The sequence below is a fragment of the Coregonus clupeaformis genome, chromosome 30, assembly GCF_020615455.1.
Source record: "Coregonus clupeaformis isolate EN_2021a chromosome 30, ASM2061545v1, whole genome shotgun sequence".
Taxonomy (NCBI): Eukaryota; Metazoa; Chordata; class Actinopteri; order Salmoniformes; family Salmonidae; genus Coregonus; species Coregonus clupeaformis.
In genome coordinates, this window is record NC_059221.1 from 37,746,246 (window position 1) to 37,765,420 (window position 19,175).

Below are 19,175 nucleotides of genomic sequence, written 5' to 3' on the forward strand. Positions count from 1 at the left end.
CAAGTGTAGTTCCCACCGTAAAGCATGGAGGAGGAGGTGTTATGGTGTGGGGGTGCTTTGCTGGTGACACTGTCTGTGATGTATTTAGAATTCGAGGCACACTTAACCAGCATGGCTACCACAGCATTCTGCAGCGATACGCCATCCCATCTGGTTTTGGCATGGGGGGACTATCATTTGTTTTACAACAGGACAACGACCCAACACACCTCCAGGCTGTGTAAGGGCTATTTGACCAAGAAGGAGAGTGATGGAGTGCTGCATCAGATGACCTGGCCTCCACAATCACCCAACCTCAACCCAATTGAGATGGTTTGGGACGGGCCGGACGACAGAGTGAAGGAAAAGCAGCCAACAAGTGCTCAGCATATGTGGGAACTCCTTCAAGACTGTTGGAAAAGCATTCCAGTTGAAGCTGGTTGAGAGAATGCCAAGAGTGTGCAAAGCTGTCATCAAGGCAAACGGTGGCTATTTGAAGAATCTCAAATATTTAATATATTTTGATTTGTTTAACAATTTTTTGGTTACTACATGATTCCACATGTGTTATTTTATAGTTTTGATGTCTTCACTATTATTCTACAATGTAGAAAATAGTAAAAATAAAGAAAAACCCTTGAATGAGTAGGTGTGTCCAAACTTTTGACTGGTACTGTATGTGTACATTTATTTTGCAACATTCACGCACGCAACGCGGCCGGTGTGGTCAGCATGTTAGAAACATGTACAAAGATGATCAAACAACCAAGATCTCCAACAACCAAGATCTTAAAATAACCAAGATTGGCGTTTTAGGAACAAATCTAAGCCTCATGACATTACTCCATAACACATTAAGCTCCATCACTTTGACAATATGCACGACAGGAACGGGCGGCTGATGTCACAGTATGTGTAGATATGGATCTTAACGATGCATTTACTAGCGACGTTGATGATGCATTTAGTAACGATGATGTTGAGACAATCACTTTTAATCTAATATGGCCACTCACATTTTGGTCCCCTTTCAACCGGCAAATGTATTGACAGAACAGAGCTAATATCATAGAAATAGAACAGCATTTATATATTATTCGCAAGACACTTTGTTTGTGAAAAGACTCGTAGTGTGAGCTTATTCAGACACATCATCTTGACTACTGTCTGACTGCATCTCGTCTCTCTGACATTTTTACATTCCTATTTCTCTTTTTTTTGTGCAATGACTTAAAGACACTGTTTGTGAACATTAGCGTTAACGTTAGCGTGAGCTATAACAGTCTCATCCTGCTACTGCTACCGTTGTCTGCGCGTTGACTCTCCTCTTCCTGAAACACAACTGTTTACGTACTGTAATAGAAATACATTTTTATTATTTCTATAAGGTTTTTTGAAAGATACTTTGTTTGTGAAAGGAAAGTAGCGCGAGCTTTCATAGTCGCATTGCCGCTGCTTGACTACAGCCTGTCTGTTTACTGGCCTGACACCTGTTTGAACCTTTATTTAATCAAAACAGAGCTGGACATGTTGGGAACAATGACTCCTAGTTCCAATCCTACTGTAGTTTGCTCACAGTCATTTTTTTACACAATGCAACTCCACATTTCTGTTGTATTTTAGTCAGTCAATGTTTTACCAATTACGCTTCATTGATAAAAGACTGTAGCATTTTTTTACAGAAACATCAAACGTTGTTCTTCTCCACAAGGACTATGAACTGATCATATACTGTATTGCTAACTTTAAAAACCGAATCCTTCAAGCCATAGTAGCAATTTCTTGAAAACGCCATTTGTAAATATTGCTGCTTGATTGAAACTCAAAGTATTTCCATCAGAGGAGTTACTTCAGATATTCAAAAAAAGCTCCTCAACTTTAGATGTGTCCCTTAATATTAAGTTCACTGATGTTATTTTCTTTCAAGGTACATTATATAGTGCTAAATCATACAATACAATACATGCTAAATACTTGGAAACAGACAGATGTGTGTACATACATAACTATACCTCCTACAGCATCAGATATAAGTATTCCACAACAGAGTTTTGGGTACTGTGTACTTGACAGAAAGACAAAAGTTCTTCTTCCAGAACCTTCCGGAAGGACCCGGACCTTCATATCAGTTAGGAGGAAGGGGCCTAGACCTGAAGCTCCACCCCATGTCCTTCAGTGCTGCATCCTGGTTCACAACCAATTGTCCTTCATCGACCAATCCGTTTAAATCAGGTCAGAGTGGTGATTTCTGGTTGGGCGTAGTTCCCAGTAGCTGCCAGGATGTCTTTACAGCTCTCTGTAACACGGAAACATAAAGGGGTGGAAATTAGAGATAGGAAAGTCAAACCAATGTTCTGTATATGTATTGCATGACAATGATGGAAGAGTTGGCAACAGCACTGTATGAAAGGCTGTGGGATAATATAACAGTCATCCTATACATTATGGGACCATGATTCCATAGCCAACCACAGGGGTAAAGGCATGAATACATACTACGGGAGAGTGGGGTAAGATGAGCCATTTTTCACATTCAGCAAAACTCAGTCAAGGGAATTATAGTATTCTTTCTAACAAAGATATCTACATATATTTCAGGATGTTGTGTAACCCTGGAAATAATCAGAATTCATGTAAACATTCATAAAAACATAGCTTGTCCAAAACAAAGTAGTCTCTTGACACAATTACCCCGGGTATGGGGTAAATTGAGCCACGGGACAGGGTAAGTTAAGTTGCTTACACATTTCTGCAGTGAATTAAATATTACCACTACCTTTTTTTAAACCATGACTATCTTTATTTCCCAAACACAATTCAACACGATATCAATCGCTTTTTAGTTTTTTAATCATTTTAAGCATCTTTTAACACAGGCTTAACACCTAAAAAACACTTTGTACTTTTTTTTTTTTTTTTTACACTTTTAACAGTCCCTGTAGTTACCTCATTTCCCAGTGATAACGCCTTGCATTACGCCTTGGAAGAACAGTTTTGTGGACCTAACCCGCTTAACTTGCTTACCACTTTTTCCATGTTGTTTCTTCCTTCACAGACTCCATGCAATGATGGGACTGCCAATTCATATTTGGTCAAATGATTAATTATGTGTATAGTTTCCTAGGAACAAGGGTGGTTCAACATACCCCATCTCCCCTACATGTGTTTATGAACACAGGGCTGCAGGTAGCCTAGCGGTTAGAGCGTTTGGGCCAGTAACTGAAAGGTGAAAAAATCTGTCGATGTGCCTTTGAGCAAGGCACTTAACACTAATTTGCTCCAGGGGAGCTGTACTATTATGGCTGACCCTTTAAAACAACACATATTGCTGCACCTTTTTTTTAGACTACACCCTGACTGTAATTCAGCAATATGTTTAAAGGAAGCCCTCAGGCCAATGAAAGCCTTCCTGTCTGCAGAGCATAACCTGGACCAGTGAGAGAGAGAGAGAGAGAGAGAGAGAGAGAGAGAGAGAGAGAGAGAGAGAGAGAGAGAGAGAGAGAGAGAGAGAGAGAGAGAGAGAGAGAGAGAGAGAGAGAGAGAGAGAGAGAGAGAGGTAGAGAGAGAGAGAGTCCGGCGGAAGCGGAAGCCTCATGCTATGATGGCCATGACCATTATTCCTAATTGGAAACCTATTAGTGGCTATCAAGTTGAACGGTCATCTGGGAGTAAAAGAAGTGCATCCTGCTAAGCCAGAAACCACCCCAGACTCTGTGAACAATAAAGCACATCCTATGTCCCTATTGCTTGGTTTCAAGGGTAAAAGCCACATGCACCTCTATGGCTAAAAAGGTACATCATCGTAAGCCAGAAACCATTCACTGTGGTCAAAGCAAATCGAACTAGGTCAGAAGCCAACCCGTTCTCTGTGGCTGATGTGATGTTCTTCGTCTCTTCGTCTCTCAGCGAGTAGAGGTTCAATGGTCTGTTGTCATCAGACTGTCTTGTTAAGGACTTGAGGAAATTAGCGGCCAGTTGTCAGATCATTGAGCCAATGAGGTTTAAACATTATATTATAGCCCTTTACCAGATCTTAAGTATTTGGAAATGATTTACAGTAGAATAGAGTGTGTGAGTTTATTATTTCTAGAAGGTTTTTTGAAAGATACTTTGTTTGTGAAAGGAAAGTAGCGCGAGCTTTCATAGTCACATTGCCGCTGCTTGTTATGCTAATTATGAACATTACATTATAGCCCTTTACCAGATCTTATTATTTACAGTAGAATAGAGTTTGTGAGTTAGAAGGATCCAACTAAAAACCGCTGTTATAATATAGTCAGACACTTATGAATTACATGGGATTATTTTGGTAGCAGCCAGTGAGTTCTGATCTAAATTAATAGATTTTGTATCATAATGCTGCAGTGCATATCCCAACCTACTGTCTCTCTCTCAAATGGCACCATGTTACCTATATAGGGTAATATATATATATATATAAACAGTGGGGAGAACAAGTATTTGATACACTGCCGATTTTGCAGGTTTTCCTACTTACAAAGCATGTAGAGGTCTGTAATTTTTATCATAGGTACACTTCAACTGTGAGAGACGGAATCTAAAACAAAAATCCAGAAAATCACATTGTATGATTTTTAAGTAATTAATTTGCATTTTATTGCATGACATAAGTATTTGATCACCTACCAACCAGTAAGAATTCCGTCTCTCACAGACCTGTTAGTTTTTCTTTAAGAAGCCCTCCTGTTCTCCACTTATTACCTGTATTAACTGCACCTGTTTGAACTCGTTACCTGTATAAAAGACACCTGTACACACACTCAATCAAACAGACTCCAACCTCTCCACAATGGCCAAGACCAGAGAGCTGTGTAAGGACATCAGGGATAAAATTGTAGACCTGCACAAGGCTGGGATGGGCTACAGGACAATAGGCAAGCAGTTGGTGAGAAGGCAACAACTGTTGGCGCAATTATTAGAAAATGGAAGAAGTTCAAGATGACGGTCAATCACCCTCGGTCTGGGGCTCCATGCAAGATCTCACCTCGTGGGGCATCAATAATCATGAGGAAGGTGAGGGATCAGCCCAGAACTACACGGCAGGACCTGGTCAATGACCTGAAGAGAGCTGGGACCACAGTCTCAAAGATAACCATTAGTAACACACTACGCCGTCATGGATTAAAATCCTGCAGCGCACGCAAGGTCCCCCTGCTCAAGCCAGCGCATGTCCAGGCCCGTCTGAAGTTTGCCAATGACCATCTGGATGATTCAGAGGAGGAATGGGAGAAGGTCATGTGGTCTGATGAGACAAAAATAGAGCTTTTTGGTCTAAACTCCACTCGCCGTGTTTGGAGGAAGAAGAAGGATGAGTACAACCCCAAGAACACCATCCCAACCGTGAAGCATGGAGGTGGAAACATCATTCTTTGGGGATGCTTTTCTGCAAAGGGGGCAGGACGACTGCACCGTATTGAGGGGAGGATGGATGGGGCCATGTATCGCGAGATCTTGGCCAACAACCTCCTTCCCTCAGTAAGAGCATTGAAGATGGGTCGTGGCTGGGTCTTCCAGCATGACAATGACCCGAAACACACAGCCAGGGCAACTAAGGAGTGGCTCCGTAAGAAGCATCTCAAGGTCCTGGAGTAGCCTAGCCAGTCTCCAGACCTGAACCCAATATAACATCTTTGGAGGGAGCTGAAAGTCCGTATTGCCCAGAGACAGCCCCGAAACCTGAAGGATCTGGAGAAGGTCTGTATGGAGGAGTGGGCCAAAATCCCTGCTGCAGTGTGTGCAAACCTGGTCAAGACCTACAGGAAACTTATGATCTCTGTAATTGCAAACAAAGGTTTCTGTACCAAATATTAAGTTCTGCTTTTCTGATGTATCAAATACTTATGTCATGCAATAAAATGAAAATTAATTACTTAAAAATCATACAATGTGATTTTCTGGATTTTTGTTTTAGATTCTGTCTCTCACAGTTGAAGTGTACCTATGATAAAAATTACAGACCTCTACATGCTTTGTAAGTAGGAAAACCTGCAAAATCGGCAGTGTATCAAATACTTGTTCTCCCCACTGTATATATATATATACACTGCTCAAAAAAAGAAAGGGAACACTGGCTAGGGGTGGAGAACGTTCTGCTGCCTGCAACATCCTCCAGCATGACCGGTTTGGTGGTGGGTCAGTCATGGTGTGGGGTGGCATTTCTTTGGGGGGCCGCACAGCCCTCCATGTGCTCACCAGAGGTAGCCTGACTGCCATTAGGTACCGAGATGAGATCCTCAGACCCCTTGTGAGACCATATGCTGGTGCGGTTGGCCCTGGGTTCCTCCTAATGCAAGACAATGCTAGACCTCATGTGGCTGGAGTGTGTCAGCAGTTCCTGCAAGAGGAAGGCATTGATGCTATGGACTGGCCCGCCCGTTTCCCAGACCTGAATCCAATTGAGCACATCTGGGACATCATGTCTCGCTCCATCCACCAACGCCACGTTGCACCACAGACTGTCCAGGAGTTGGCGGATGCTTTAGTCCAGGTCTGGGAGGAGATCCCTCAGGAGACCATCCGCCACCTCATCAGGAGCATGCCCAGGCGTTGTAGGGAGGTCATACAGGCACGTGGAGGCCACACACACTACTGAGCCTCATTTTGACTTGTTTTAAGGACATTACATCAAAGTTGGATCAGCCTGTAGTGTGGTTTTCCACTTTAATTTTGAGGGTGACTCCAAATCCAGACCTCCATGGGTTGATACATTTGATTTCCATTGATAATTTTTGTGTGATTTTGTTGTCAGCACATTCAACAATGTAAAGAAAAAAGTATTTAATAAGATTATTTCATTCATTCAGATCTAGGATGTGTTGTTTTAGTGTTCCCTTTATTTTTTTGAGCAGTGTATACAGTGGGGAAAAAAAGTATTTAGTAATCCACCAATTGTGCAAGTTCTCCCACTTAAAAGATGAGAGAGGCCTGTAATTTTCATCATAGGTACACGTCAACTATGACAGACAAAATGAGATTTTTTTCCCCAGAAAATCACATTGTAGGATTTTTAATGAATTTATTTGCAAGTTTCTCAATACTTTGTTATATACCCTTTGTTGGCAATGACACAGGTCAAACGTTTTCTGTAAGTCTTCACAAGGTTTTCACACACTGTTGCTGGTATTTTGGCCCATTCCTCCATGCAGATCTCCTCTAGAGCAGTGATGTTTTGGGGCTGTCGCTGGGCAACACGGACTTTCAACTCCCTCCAAAGATTTTCTATGGGGTTGAGATCTGGAGACTGGCTAGGCCACTCCAGGACCTTGAAATGCTTCTTACGAAGCCACTCCTTCGTTGCCCGGGGCGGTGTGTTTGGGATCATTGTCATGCTGAAAGACCCAGCCACGTTTCATCTTCAATGCCCTTGCTGATGGAAGGAGGTTTTCACTCAAAATCTCACGATACATGGACTCATTCATTCTTTCCTTTACACGGATCAGTCGTCCTGGTCCCTTTGCAGAAAAACAGCCCCAAAGCATGATGTTTCCACCCCCCATGCTTCACAGTAGGTATGGTGTTCTTTGGATGCAACTCAGCATTCTTTGTCCTCCAAACACGACGAGTTGAGTTTTTACCAAAAAGTTCTATTTTGGTTTCATCTGACCATATGACATTCTCCCAATCCTCTTCTGGATCATCCAAATGCACTCTAGCAAACTTCAGACGGGCCTGGACATGTACTGGCTTAAGCAGGGGGATACGTCTCGCACTGCAGGATTTGAGTCCCTGGCGGCGTAGTGTGTTACTGATGGTAGGCTTTGTTACTTTGGTCCCAGCTCTCTGCAGGTCATTCACTAGGTCCCCCGTGTGGTTCTGGGATTTTTGCTCACCGTTCTTGTGATCATTTTGACCCCACGGGGTAAGATCTTGCGTGGAGCCCCAGATCAAGGGAGATTATCAGTGGTCTTGTATGTCTTCCATTTCCTAATAATTGCTCCCACAGTTGATTTCTTCAAACCAAGCTGCTTACCTATTGCAGATTCAGTCTTCCCAGCCTGGTGCAGGTCTACAATTTTGTTTCTGGTGTCCTTTGACAGCTCTTTGGTCTTGGCCATAGTGGAGTTTGGAGTGTGACTGTTTGAGGTTGTGGACAGGTGTCTTTTATACTGATAACAAGTTCAAACAGGTGCCATTAATACAGGTAACGAGTGGAGGACAGAGGAGCCTCTTAAAGAAGAAGTTACAGGTCTGTGAGAGCCAGAAATCTTGCTTGTTTGTAGGTGACCAAATACTTATTTTCCACCATAATTTGCAAATAAATTCATTAAAAATCCTACAATGTGATTTTCTGGATTTTTTTCTTCTCATTTTGTCTGTCATAGTTGACGTGTACCTATGATGAAAATTACAGGCCTCTCTCATCTTTTTAAGTGGGAGAACTTGCACAATTGGTGGCTGACTAAATACTTTTTTCCCCCACTGTATATATATACCAGGGCTCTGATCAAAAGTAGTGCACTATGTAGGGAAAAAAAAGAGACTCTGTCTCCCTGCAGCTAATGTGCACTAAAATGGGAGAGTGCATGTGTGATTTTTCCCCTGTAATAGGCTGGGATGTCCCACATACTCACCAGATACAGAGCCTGTAGTATTGAATTACTTAGCCTTCTCTACTTCGCCAGCTTTCTCTCTCTCTCTCTCTCTCTCTCTCTCTCTCTCTGTCTCTCTCTGTGTCTCTGTCTCTGTCTCTCTCTCTCTGTCTCTCTCTGTCTCTCTCGGTCTCTCTCTCTCTATTTCAATTTCAATTTAAGGGCTTTATTGGCATGGGAAACGTATTTTAACATTGCCAAAGCAAGTGAAGTAGATAGTAAACAAAAGTGAAATAAACAATAAATATTAACAGTAAACATTACACTCAGAAGTTCCAAAAGAATAAAGACATTTCAAATGTCATGTTATGGCTATATAGAGAGTGTTTTAACAATGTGCAAATAGTTAAAGTACAAATGGGAAAATAAATAAACATAAATATGGGTTGTATTTACAATGGTGTTTGTTCTTCACTGGTTGCCCTTTTCTTGTGGCAACAGGTCACAAATCTTGCTGCTGTGATGGCACACTGTGGTTTTTCACCCAGTAGATAAGGGAGTTTATTAAAATCGGGTTTGTTTTCTAATTCTTTGTGGATCTCTGTAATCTGAGGGAAATATGTGTCTCTAATATGGTCATACATTTGGCAGGAGGTGTGGAAGTGCAGCTCTGTGTCCACCTCATTTTGTGGGCAGTGTGCACATAGCCTGTCTTCTCTTGAGAGCCAGGTCTGCCTACGGCGGCCTTTCTCAATTGCAAGGCTATGCTCACTGAGTCTGTACAAAGCTTTCCTTAAGTTTGAGTCAGTCACAGTGGTCAGGTATTCTGCCACTGTGTACTCTCTGTTTAGAGCCAAATAACATTCTAGTTTGCTCTGTTCTTTCGTTAATTCTATCCAATGTGTCAAGTAATTCTCTTTCTGTTTTCTCATGATTTGGTTGGGTCTAATTGTGTTATTGTTGTTGTCCTGGGGCTCTGTGGGGTCTGTTTGTGTTTGTGAACAGAGCCCCAGGACCAGCTTACTTAGGGGACTCTTCTCCAGGTTAATCTCTCTGTAGGTGATGGATTTGTTATGGAAGATTTGGGAATCACTTCCTTTTAAGTGGTTATAGAATTTAACGGCTCTTTTCTGGATTTGGATAATTAGCGGGTATTGGCCTAATTCTGCTCTGCATGCATTATTTGGTGTTTTACGTTGTACACGGAGGATGTTTTTGCAGAATTCTGCATGCAGAGTCTCAATTTGGTGTTTGTACCATTTTGTGAATTTGTTGTTGGTGAGCGGACCCCAGACCACACAACCATAAAGGGCAATGGGTTCTATAACTGATTCAAGTATTTTTAGCCAGATCCTAATTGGTATGTCAAATTTGATGTTCCTTTTGATGGCATAGAAGGCCGTTCTTGCCTTGTCTCTCAGATCGTTCACACCTTTGTGGAAGTTAACTGTGGTGCTGATGTTTAGGCTGAGGTATGTATCGTTTTTGGTGTGCTCTAGGGAAATGGTGTCTAGATGATATTTGTATTTGTGGTTCTGGCAACTGGACCTTTTTTGGAACACCAATATTTTTGGCTTACTGAGATTTACTGTCAGGGCCCAGGTCTGACAGAATCTGTGCAGAAGATCTAGGTGCTGCTGTAGGCCCTCCTTGGTTGGTGACAGAAGCACCAGATCATCAGCAAACAGTAGACATTTGACTTCAGATTCTAGTAGGGTGAGGCTGGGTGCTGCAGACTGTTTTAGTGCCCTTGCCAATTCGTTGATATATATGTTGAAGAGGGTGGGGCTCAAGCTTCATCCCTGTCTCACCCCACGGCCCTGTGGAAAGAAATGTGTGTTTTTTGCCAATTCGAACCGCACACTTGTTGTTTGTGTACATGGATTTTATAACGTTGTATGTTTTTCCCCCAACAACACTTCAGATCAATTTGTATAGCAGACCCTCATGCCAAATTGAGTCAAAAGCTTTTTTGAAATCAACAAAGCATGAGAAGACTTTGCCTTTGTTTGTTTGTCAATTAGGGTGTGCATGCTGAATACATGGTAATTTGGTAAAAAGTCAATTTGACATTTGATTAGTACATTGTTTTCACTGAGGAAATGTATGAGTCTGCTGTTAATGATAATGCTGAGGATTTCCCATAGGTTGCTGTTGATGCATATCCCACAGCAGTTATTGTGGTCAAATTTGTCTCCACTTTTGTGGATTGGTTCCACATATTGGGGAAGATGCCAGAGCTGAGGACGATGTTAAAGAGTTTAAGTATTGCCGATTGGAATGTGTGGTCTCTCTCTCTCTCTGCTCTCTCTGTCTCTACTCTCGCTCTCTGTCTCTACTCTCTCTCTCTCTCTCTGGCCTGGCAGACAGGCAGGGGCCAGAAGGGGGTTAGGCGAATCATAAGGCTTCTCACCCAGAGGAAAGGCAGGCAGGCAGAGGGTCATCAGGGGGCAGAGTGGGAGGCAGAGAGGCAGGGAGGTAGGCAGGCAGGGAGACAGGCAGGGGGCAGGGAGACAGGCAGGCGGCAGGGAGGTAGGGAGACAGGCAGGCAGGGAGACAGGCAGGCAGGGAGACAGGCAGGAGCAGGGAGGTAGGCAGGCAGGGAGACAGGCAGGCAGGGAGACAGGCAGGGGCAGGGAGGTAGGCAGGCAGGGAGACAGGCAGGCAGGGAGACAGGCAGGCAGGGAGGTAGGCAGGGGGTAGGGAGACAGGCAAGGGGCAGGGAGACAGGTAGGGGGCAGGGAGACAGGTAGGGGGCAGGGAGACAGGCAGGGGCAGGGAGACAGGCGGCAGGGAGACAGGCAGGGGGCAGGGAGACAGGCAGGGGGCAGGGAGACAGGCAGGGGCCAGGGAGACAGGCAGGGGCAGGGAGACAGGCGGGCAGGGAGACAGGTAGGGGGCAGGGAGACAGGCAGGCAGGGAGACAGGCAGGCAGGGAGACAGGCAGGGGGCAGGGAGACAGGCAGGGGGCAGGGAGACAGGTAGGGGGCAGGGAGACAGGCAGGGGCAGGGAGACAGGCGGGCAGGGAGACAGGCAGGGGGCAGGGAGACAGGCAGGGGGCAGGGAGACAGGCAGGGGCAGGGAGACAGGCGGGCAGGGAGACAGGCGGGCAGGGAGACAGGCAGGGGGCAGGGAGACAGGCAGGGGGCAGGGAGACAGGCAGGGGGCAGGGAGACAGGCAGAGGCAGGGAGACAGGCGGGCAGGGAGACAGGCGGGCAGGGAGACAGGCAGGGGGCAGGGAGGGATAAGAAGAATCACAAGGCTTATTACTCAGAGGACAATGCTCAATGTATTTCCTTATTAAAAAAACAAAATACTTATTCAATCTTGTTCTGAGGGCAGCTCTACCCCGAATTCTTGCCCTTGAGGCAGAGTTGACCTTAGAGAATAGACTAAAGTCTAATTCACAACAGGTTCACACACATCAACAACACATCTCCTCTCACCCTCTTGAGCTAATTTGGTTGTCACAACAGGTTCACACACATCAACAACACATCTCCTCTCACCCTCTTGAGCTAATTTGGTTGTCACAACAGGTTCACACACATCAACAACACATCTCCTCTCACCCTCTTGAGCTAATTTGGTTGTCACAACAGGTTCACACACGTCAACAACACATCTCCTCTCACCCTCTTGACTAGAGTTCTGGAATGATTGTGGATTATATCAGCCAAAAGCAATGGAACACTATCAAATTCCTCACACCTCCACCACGCAACACCTTCCACCATGCTCGGCCAGGATTGAATCAAAACACTGAAATCTAATTTCCTTTGATAAGGGTGTGTGAAAGAAAGGGTGAAAAACCAAGATGATATTCACATCAGAGCTTTAGGAAAAGGAGTCATCTGTGGGCTTTTCTTGACATGGGTGATCTAATGAGTTTTGGCAGAGGTCTTGTCTGTCTCACGACAATATCATGGGGGGGGGTGAGTGTAACCGGTGTGAAATGGCTAGCTAGTTAGCGTTGCGCGCTAGTAGCGTTTCAATCGGTGACGTCACTCGCTCTGAGACCTTGAAGTAGTTGTTTCCCTTGCTCTGCAAGGACTGCAGCTTTTGTGGAGCGACGGGTAACGGTGCTTCTGGGGTGACAGTTGTCGATGTGTTCATGGTTCGAGCCCAGGGTAGGGCAAGGAGAGGGAAGTTAGTAATATTGTTATATATTGCATATACTCGCTTCTTAATACCCACGATGCGTATCAAAGTAGTGTAGTGGAGGTCAACACCGTATCAATGGAACAGATCAGAATGTTCCGCTGTGCACACGGCGGCAGGTCTACGTGCCAATGTTCCAAAATGCAATTTGCGGGAAAAACACTGTTCTGAAATGCACACCGCTCGATGCGAGCGGTTTCACGGACGGACAGAGATGGAAATATCCGTTAGAAATGTAGCTGGGGGTTGCTAATATGACTAGGATAATGCCTTTGATGACTGCTAGACAATGAAATAAAGTTGAAATAAAGTTTACTGTCCGTTAGTAAGTTAGTACGTTCGTTCGTACGTTAGTCACACGCAATATCTCAGACAGCGCTGGCCCAATTTTGACAAAACTTCGGTGAATGATGCATCTTGAAATAGAGATCCGGTATTAACAAAATTACACTGATTGGCTAGATGGTGGCGCTATAACAAGAGATTAAACATGCTAACTTGAAAGGTCACGCCCCCTCACCCTGTTTGACCTAAAGTCATGAAATTCGGTCCCTCTCCTCACAAGGAGCAAATTTGCCTCAGGGACCCATAATGGTCCGCCATGATGGATTTTCCGGCATTTAGAATTTTGTGAAAAACACTTAAAACACGACTCTTCTGGCACCGAATGACTGATCTCCACGAAACCGAATATGTGGTATCTATGGACAAAGGTCTCTCAGCACAATATTTTCCAGACTAGTACCTAAAACAACACTGACCAATAAACATTCACGTGGGCGTGGTCTGGCACACAAATGCATATAAAATCAGTCAAGGATATTCCTATTGTAACTAAATTTGGTACACATGTTGCAAACACTGTCAAGACTCAACATATGCAATAACATTCATATCCACCTCACGGTAACAGGCCCATGTTTATATCTCTTGATCTGTTAGACTCAGAGTGATGCAATTTGGCACACATGCTCAGGGATATGAGTCTAGCTAACCCACGCGATATGTCAGACACTACTGGCCCTATTTTGACAAAACTTGAGCGATGCGTCTTGCCATAGTGATCCGGCATTTACAAGATTACACTGATTGGCCGAAGGGGGGCGCTGCATCGTTCATGGGGGAAGACATGTTTACTGTTGCCTTGTTTGGGTTGTCATGAGGTGGAAACAACGTTGGTTCAATCAGTTTTTGCCCAGTGGGAACCGTCTTCTGGTAGATGGAAAGGCTTTCCAAAAAACCTTCTCAATTAAATGTAAACTAGCTACAAAGTAGCCTATGCCTACCTGGCACAATGATATCATGATTATTTTCATAAATCCAGTGGCCATTTGTTTTGCACATTCCATCTCATGTGCCTGTGCACTTGAATTAAAGGGTAACTTATAGGGTAAATTCTAAATTTCTTGAATTTTTCCCAGACCTCAAAAGTGGTCTTCTGATGTGGTTTAAGCATTGTTATGGACTTACTTAGAACATCCAATTGTGTTGTTTTCTATTCAAAAAGAGACTTTGAGAGCAGAAACCAAATCTGAAACCCCCAACTGAGCAAGATGACAAATACATTAGTGTATAGACCTTCTAGGCAGAGTTGCTAAGAAAAAGCCATATCTCAGACTGCCCATCTTTATCTTTTATTTTTATTGGCCAGTCTGAGATATGGCTTTTTCTTTGCAGCTCTGCCTAGAAGGTCAGCATCACGGAGTTGCCTCTTCACTGTTGACGTTGAGACTGGTGTTTTGCGGGTACTATTTAATGAAGCTGCCAGTTGAGGACCTGTGAGGCGTCTGTTTCTCAAACTAGACACTCTAATGTATTTGTCCTCTTGCTCAGTTGTGCACCAGGGGCCTCCCACTCCTCTTTCTATTCTGGTTAGAGCCAGTTTGCGCTGTTCTGTGAAGGGAGTAGTACACAGCGTTGTACGAGATCTTCAGTTTCTTGGTAGTTTCTCGCATGGAATAGCCTTCATTTCTCAGAACAAGAATAGACTGACGAGTTTCAGAAGAAAGTTCTTTGTTTCTGGCCATTTTGAGCCTGTAATCGAACCCACAATTGCTGATGCTCCAGATACTCAACTAGTCTCAAGAAGGCCAGTTTTATTGCTTCTTTAATCAGCACAACAGTTTTCAGCTGTGCTAACATAATTGCAAAATGGTTTTCTAACGATCAATTAGCCTTTTAAAATGATAAACTTGGATTAGCAAACACAACGTGCCATTGGAACACAGGACTGATGGTTGCTGATAATGGGCCTCTGTACGCCTATGTTGATATTCCCTAAAAAAAATCAGCTGTTTCCAGCTACAATAGCCATTTACAACATTAACAATGTCTACACTTTATTTCGGATCAATTTGCTGTTATTTTAATGGACAAAAAAATTGCTTTTCTTTTGAAAACAAGGACATTTCTATGTGACCCCAAACTTTTGAACGGTAGTGTGTGCGTTTCAATAGTAGGCCTACTAACTAATCTCACTGCAACTCTCTCGCTCTCCTCCAACACTACTCACTCTGCCCCTACTCAGATTGGGTTGGCCTGACTATGAAAGACCAATATGGGATTGATCATTTTAGGTCATTCAGAGTGTATGTCACTGTTTATCGGGCGGGTCGTTTTGGAAATGTTCGCAAAATTAGAGTATACCCCACTTCTCCAGGAACCACTGTACACACACACACACACACACACACACACACACACACACACACACACACACACACCCCCATCAGTAGATAAGATTCCGGATGCTAATGGGTGGTAAATGTTTGTTCAGGATGTGAAAAATGAATCCATTACATCCAAATATAGAGTCTGGTTGTCACTCTAGGCTCTGGGGGCTTTGAGGAGCTGTGATGTGATGAGATGCGTTACACAGGGTGTGTGTGTGTGTGTGTGTGTGTGTGTGTGTGTGTGTGTGTGTGTGTGTGTGTGTGTGTGTGTGTGTGTGTGTGTGTGTGTGTGTGTGTGTGTGTGTGTGTGTGTGTGTGTGTGTGTGTGTGTGTGTGTGTGTGTATGTGCCAGGCAGCAGCAGGCCTATTCAACCAGAGAATGATTGCTGCCAGTTTTGACAGCCAGCTGGTAATGAAGGGAATTATAGGAAGAGGATTTTCTGTCTCTCTCTGTCTTGTTCATTGCCTCTTGTTTCAAATCAAATTATTTATTTAAATGATAAAACACTGAATCATACACCCCAAAAAAAATAAATCTTATTGTGTTATTAGTATTCACCTGAGAAAGCATACAGTCAAATTATTATTATTATTTATTATTACAATACAAACGTTAGCAAATCTACTCTTAACATATTTTCTGTCTCATTCACTGCCTTGAAGCATCCTGTTTGAAAGCAGGCTAGTCATAACATCTGAATGATAGACCTACATTTTGCCATACCATTTCCACCAATTGAAGCCACTAAAAAGGTGGGTTGGTGTTGTAGGCCTGAGGATGTATAGCCTACCACCACAAACACATTTATCAAATCAAGAGAGATAGAGGGGAGGACAGGGAAAGAGACATACACACTGTCCCGTGTGGCTCACTTGGTAGATCATGGCACTTGCAACGCCAGGGTTGTGGATTTGATTCCCACGGGGGACCAGTATGAAAATGTATGCACTCACTACTGTAAGTCGCTCTGGATAAGAGCATCTGCTTAATTAGTGAAATGTAAAAATGTAAATGATGCTAGTTCTGAAGCTGGCTGTTACCAGACCTGGGTCTACAGGCCCTGACAGAGGTTAAATTCTGCCTCATTGTACTAATCTAAGGGTTATTCCCACAGAGGTTAAATTGTGCCTCATTGTACTAATCTAAGGGTTATTCCCACAGAGGTTAAATTGTGCCTCATTGTACTAATCTAAGGGTTATTCCCACAGAGGTTAAATTGTGCCTCATTGTACTAATCTAAGGGTTATTCCCACAGAGGTTAAATTCTGCCTCATTGTACTAATCTAAGGGTTATTCCCACAGAGGTTAAATTGTGCCTCATTGTACTAATCTAAGGGTTATTCCCACAGAGGTTAAGTTGTGCCTCACTGTTGATGTAAAGCTGATCAATAGATTTTCCTGTAAAGCTTCAGGTGAAACATGACTAAATAACTCCTCTTATTCTACTGGGGGTTGTCAGGGTTGTCATGGTTGTCATGGTGAGGATAAGAGGGTTCTGAATAATGGATACAATGAGTTGTATGGCTTTGAGGTTTTCCAGGTTTCAACCTATTGACCTCTAGCCTGCAGCCTCCTTTGTCATTGTATTCACAGTTACCATTCATAACCATCCATTCTTCTAATTCAGAGTGTGTGTTGTGTGTAGGACCTACACTACCAGTCAAAAGTTTGGACACACCTACTCATTCAAGGGTTTTTCTTTTCTTTTTACTATTTTCTACATTGTAGAATAATAGTGAAGACATCAAAACTATGAAATAACACATATGGAATCATGTCGTAACCAAAAAAGTGTTAAACAAATCAAAATATATTTTATATTTGAAATTCTTCAAAGTAGCCAACCTTTGCCTTGATGACAGCTTTGCACACTCTTGGCATTCTCTCAACCAGCTTCATGAGGTAGTCACCTGGAATGCATTTCAATTAACAGGTGTGCCTTCTTAAAAGTTAATTTGTGAAATGTCTTTCCTTCTTAATGCGTTTGAGGCAATCAGTTGTGTTGTGACAAGGTAGGGTTGGTATACAGAAGATAGCCCTATTTATTAAAAGACAAAGTCCATATTATGGCAAGAACAGCTCAAATAAGCAAAGAGAAACGACAGTCCATCATTAATTTAAGACATGAAGCTCAGTCAATACGGGAAATTTCAAGAACTTTGAAAGTTTCTTCAAGTGCAGTCGCAAAAACCATCAAGCACTATGATGAAACTGGCTCTCATGAGGACCGCCACAGGAAAGGAAGACCCAGAGTTACCTCTGCTGCAGAGGATAAGTTCATTAGAGTTACAAGCCTCAGAAATCGGCAATTAACTGCACCTCAGATTGCAGTCCAAATAAATGCTTCACAGAGTTCAAGTAACAGACACATCTCAACATCAACTGCACTGGAGAGGTGTGATGGTGTGATGGTGGTTTGCTGGTGACACTGTCTGTGATATATTTAGAATTCAAGGCACACTTAACCAGCATGGCTACCACAGCATTCTGCAGCGATACACCATCCTATCTGGTTTGGGCTTAGTGGGACTATCATTTGTTTTTCAACAGGACAATGACCCAAAACACACCTCCAGGCTGTGTAAAGGGCTATTTGACCAAGAATGAGAGTGATGGGAGTGCTGCACATCACCCGACCTCAACCCAATTGATAAGGTTTGGGATGAGTTGGACCGCAGAGTGAAGGAAAAGCAGCCAACAAGTGCTCAGCATATGTGGGAACTCCTTCAAGACTGTTGGAAAAGCACTCCAGGTGACTACCTTATGAAGCTGTTTGAGAGAATGCCAAGAGTGTGCAAAGCTGTCATCAAGGCAAAGGGTGGCTACTTTGAAGAATCTCAAATATAAAATATATTTTTGATTTGTTTAACACTTTTGGTTACTACATGATTCCATATGTGTTATTTCATAGTTCTGATGTCTTCACTACTATTCTACAATATTAAAAATAAAGAAAAACCCTTCAATGATTAGGTGTGTCCAAACTTTTGACTGGTAGTGTATGGTTGTGGATGGAGGGCTCCGTGTTTCAGAGAGAGAGAGAGGAGTGTCTCTGCCTGCGTACCTGTATGTGGGTCAACCTACCAGTGCGTATGGTGTGCTCTCCACCGGCGCAGGAGAAGTCTCCAGAGGTGAGCAGGAAGCAGGTTGCCTCTTTCTTGGTGACGTTGTTCCCCCTGACCGACCGGGCGTGTTTGCGGCCGTGGCCGTGCCGTAGGTTCCACCTCTCGCTGGGTGACAGGGGCTGGGTCAGGCTGCAGCCATCATCCGACGACACAGCCAAGTTGGCGTCTCCGTTCTGCTTGGAGTCTGACAGGAGGACAGGAGGACAGGAGTTGATTCATAAAGCGTAGGATCTAGGATCAGGTCCTCCCTGTCCATGTCATCTTATTCATTAAGGTATATATGGCTAAACTGATCCTAGATCAGCAATCTCTGACAGAGTCGGTGTTGGTGTCGCCATTTTGCCCATATCTCCCACTAAGGGTCTCAGACTAGGGGTGCTGTCCCTCTGTCCTGCTCATGTCATCTTATTCCATTAATCCATGATCAGCACTCCTACTCTGAGACTCTTTGTGAATACAAGCCGGCCCTGACCTTGGGTTCAAAATACTATTTGTAATAAATTCAATACTTTAGCTGGGCTTGATTGAGCTTGCCTGGCGCAATCGAACCAATGGATTATTCCCACAAACTGCTAACCCCGCCCATCTGACACTCCAGGCAGGCTAGATCAAACGCCCAAAACTATTGGACATATTTTGAGTAGTATTTGAACCCAGGTCTGCAGGAGACACAGGGCCAAGCTGAC

General features: G+C 43.6%; 1 protein-coding gene across 1 annotated transcript in view; it reads right to left on the reverse strand.

Moving 5' to 3' along the window:
• Positions 1–620: 620 nt before the first annotated feature.
• Positions 621–19,175, reverse strand: part of LOC121546134 (potassium voltage-gated channel subfamily C member 1-like) — an 82,474-nt gene continuing 63,919 nt past the window's right edge. Inside the window, exons 4-5 of the mRNA XM_041857170.2 lie at positions 18,449–18,673; positions 621–2,275 (exon numbers count right to left, since the gene is read on the reverse strand). Coding sequence (XP_041713104.1) covers positions 2,208–2,275; positions 18,449–18,673 — 293 coding nt within the window. The 3' untranslated portion in view covers positions 621–2,207. The remainder of the gene's footprint in view (positions 2,276–18,448; positions 18,674–19,175) is intronic.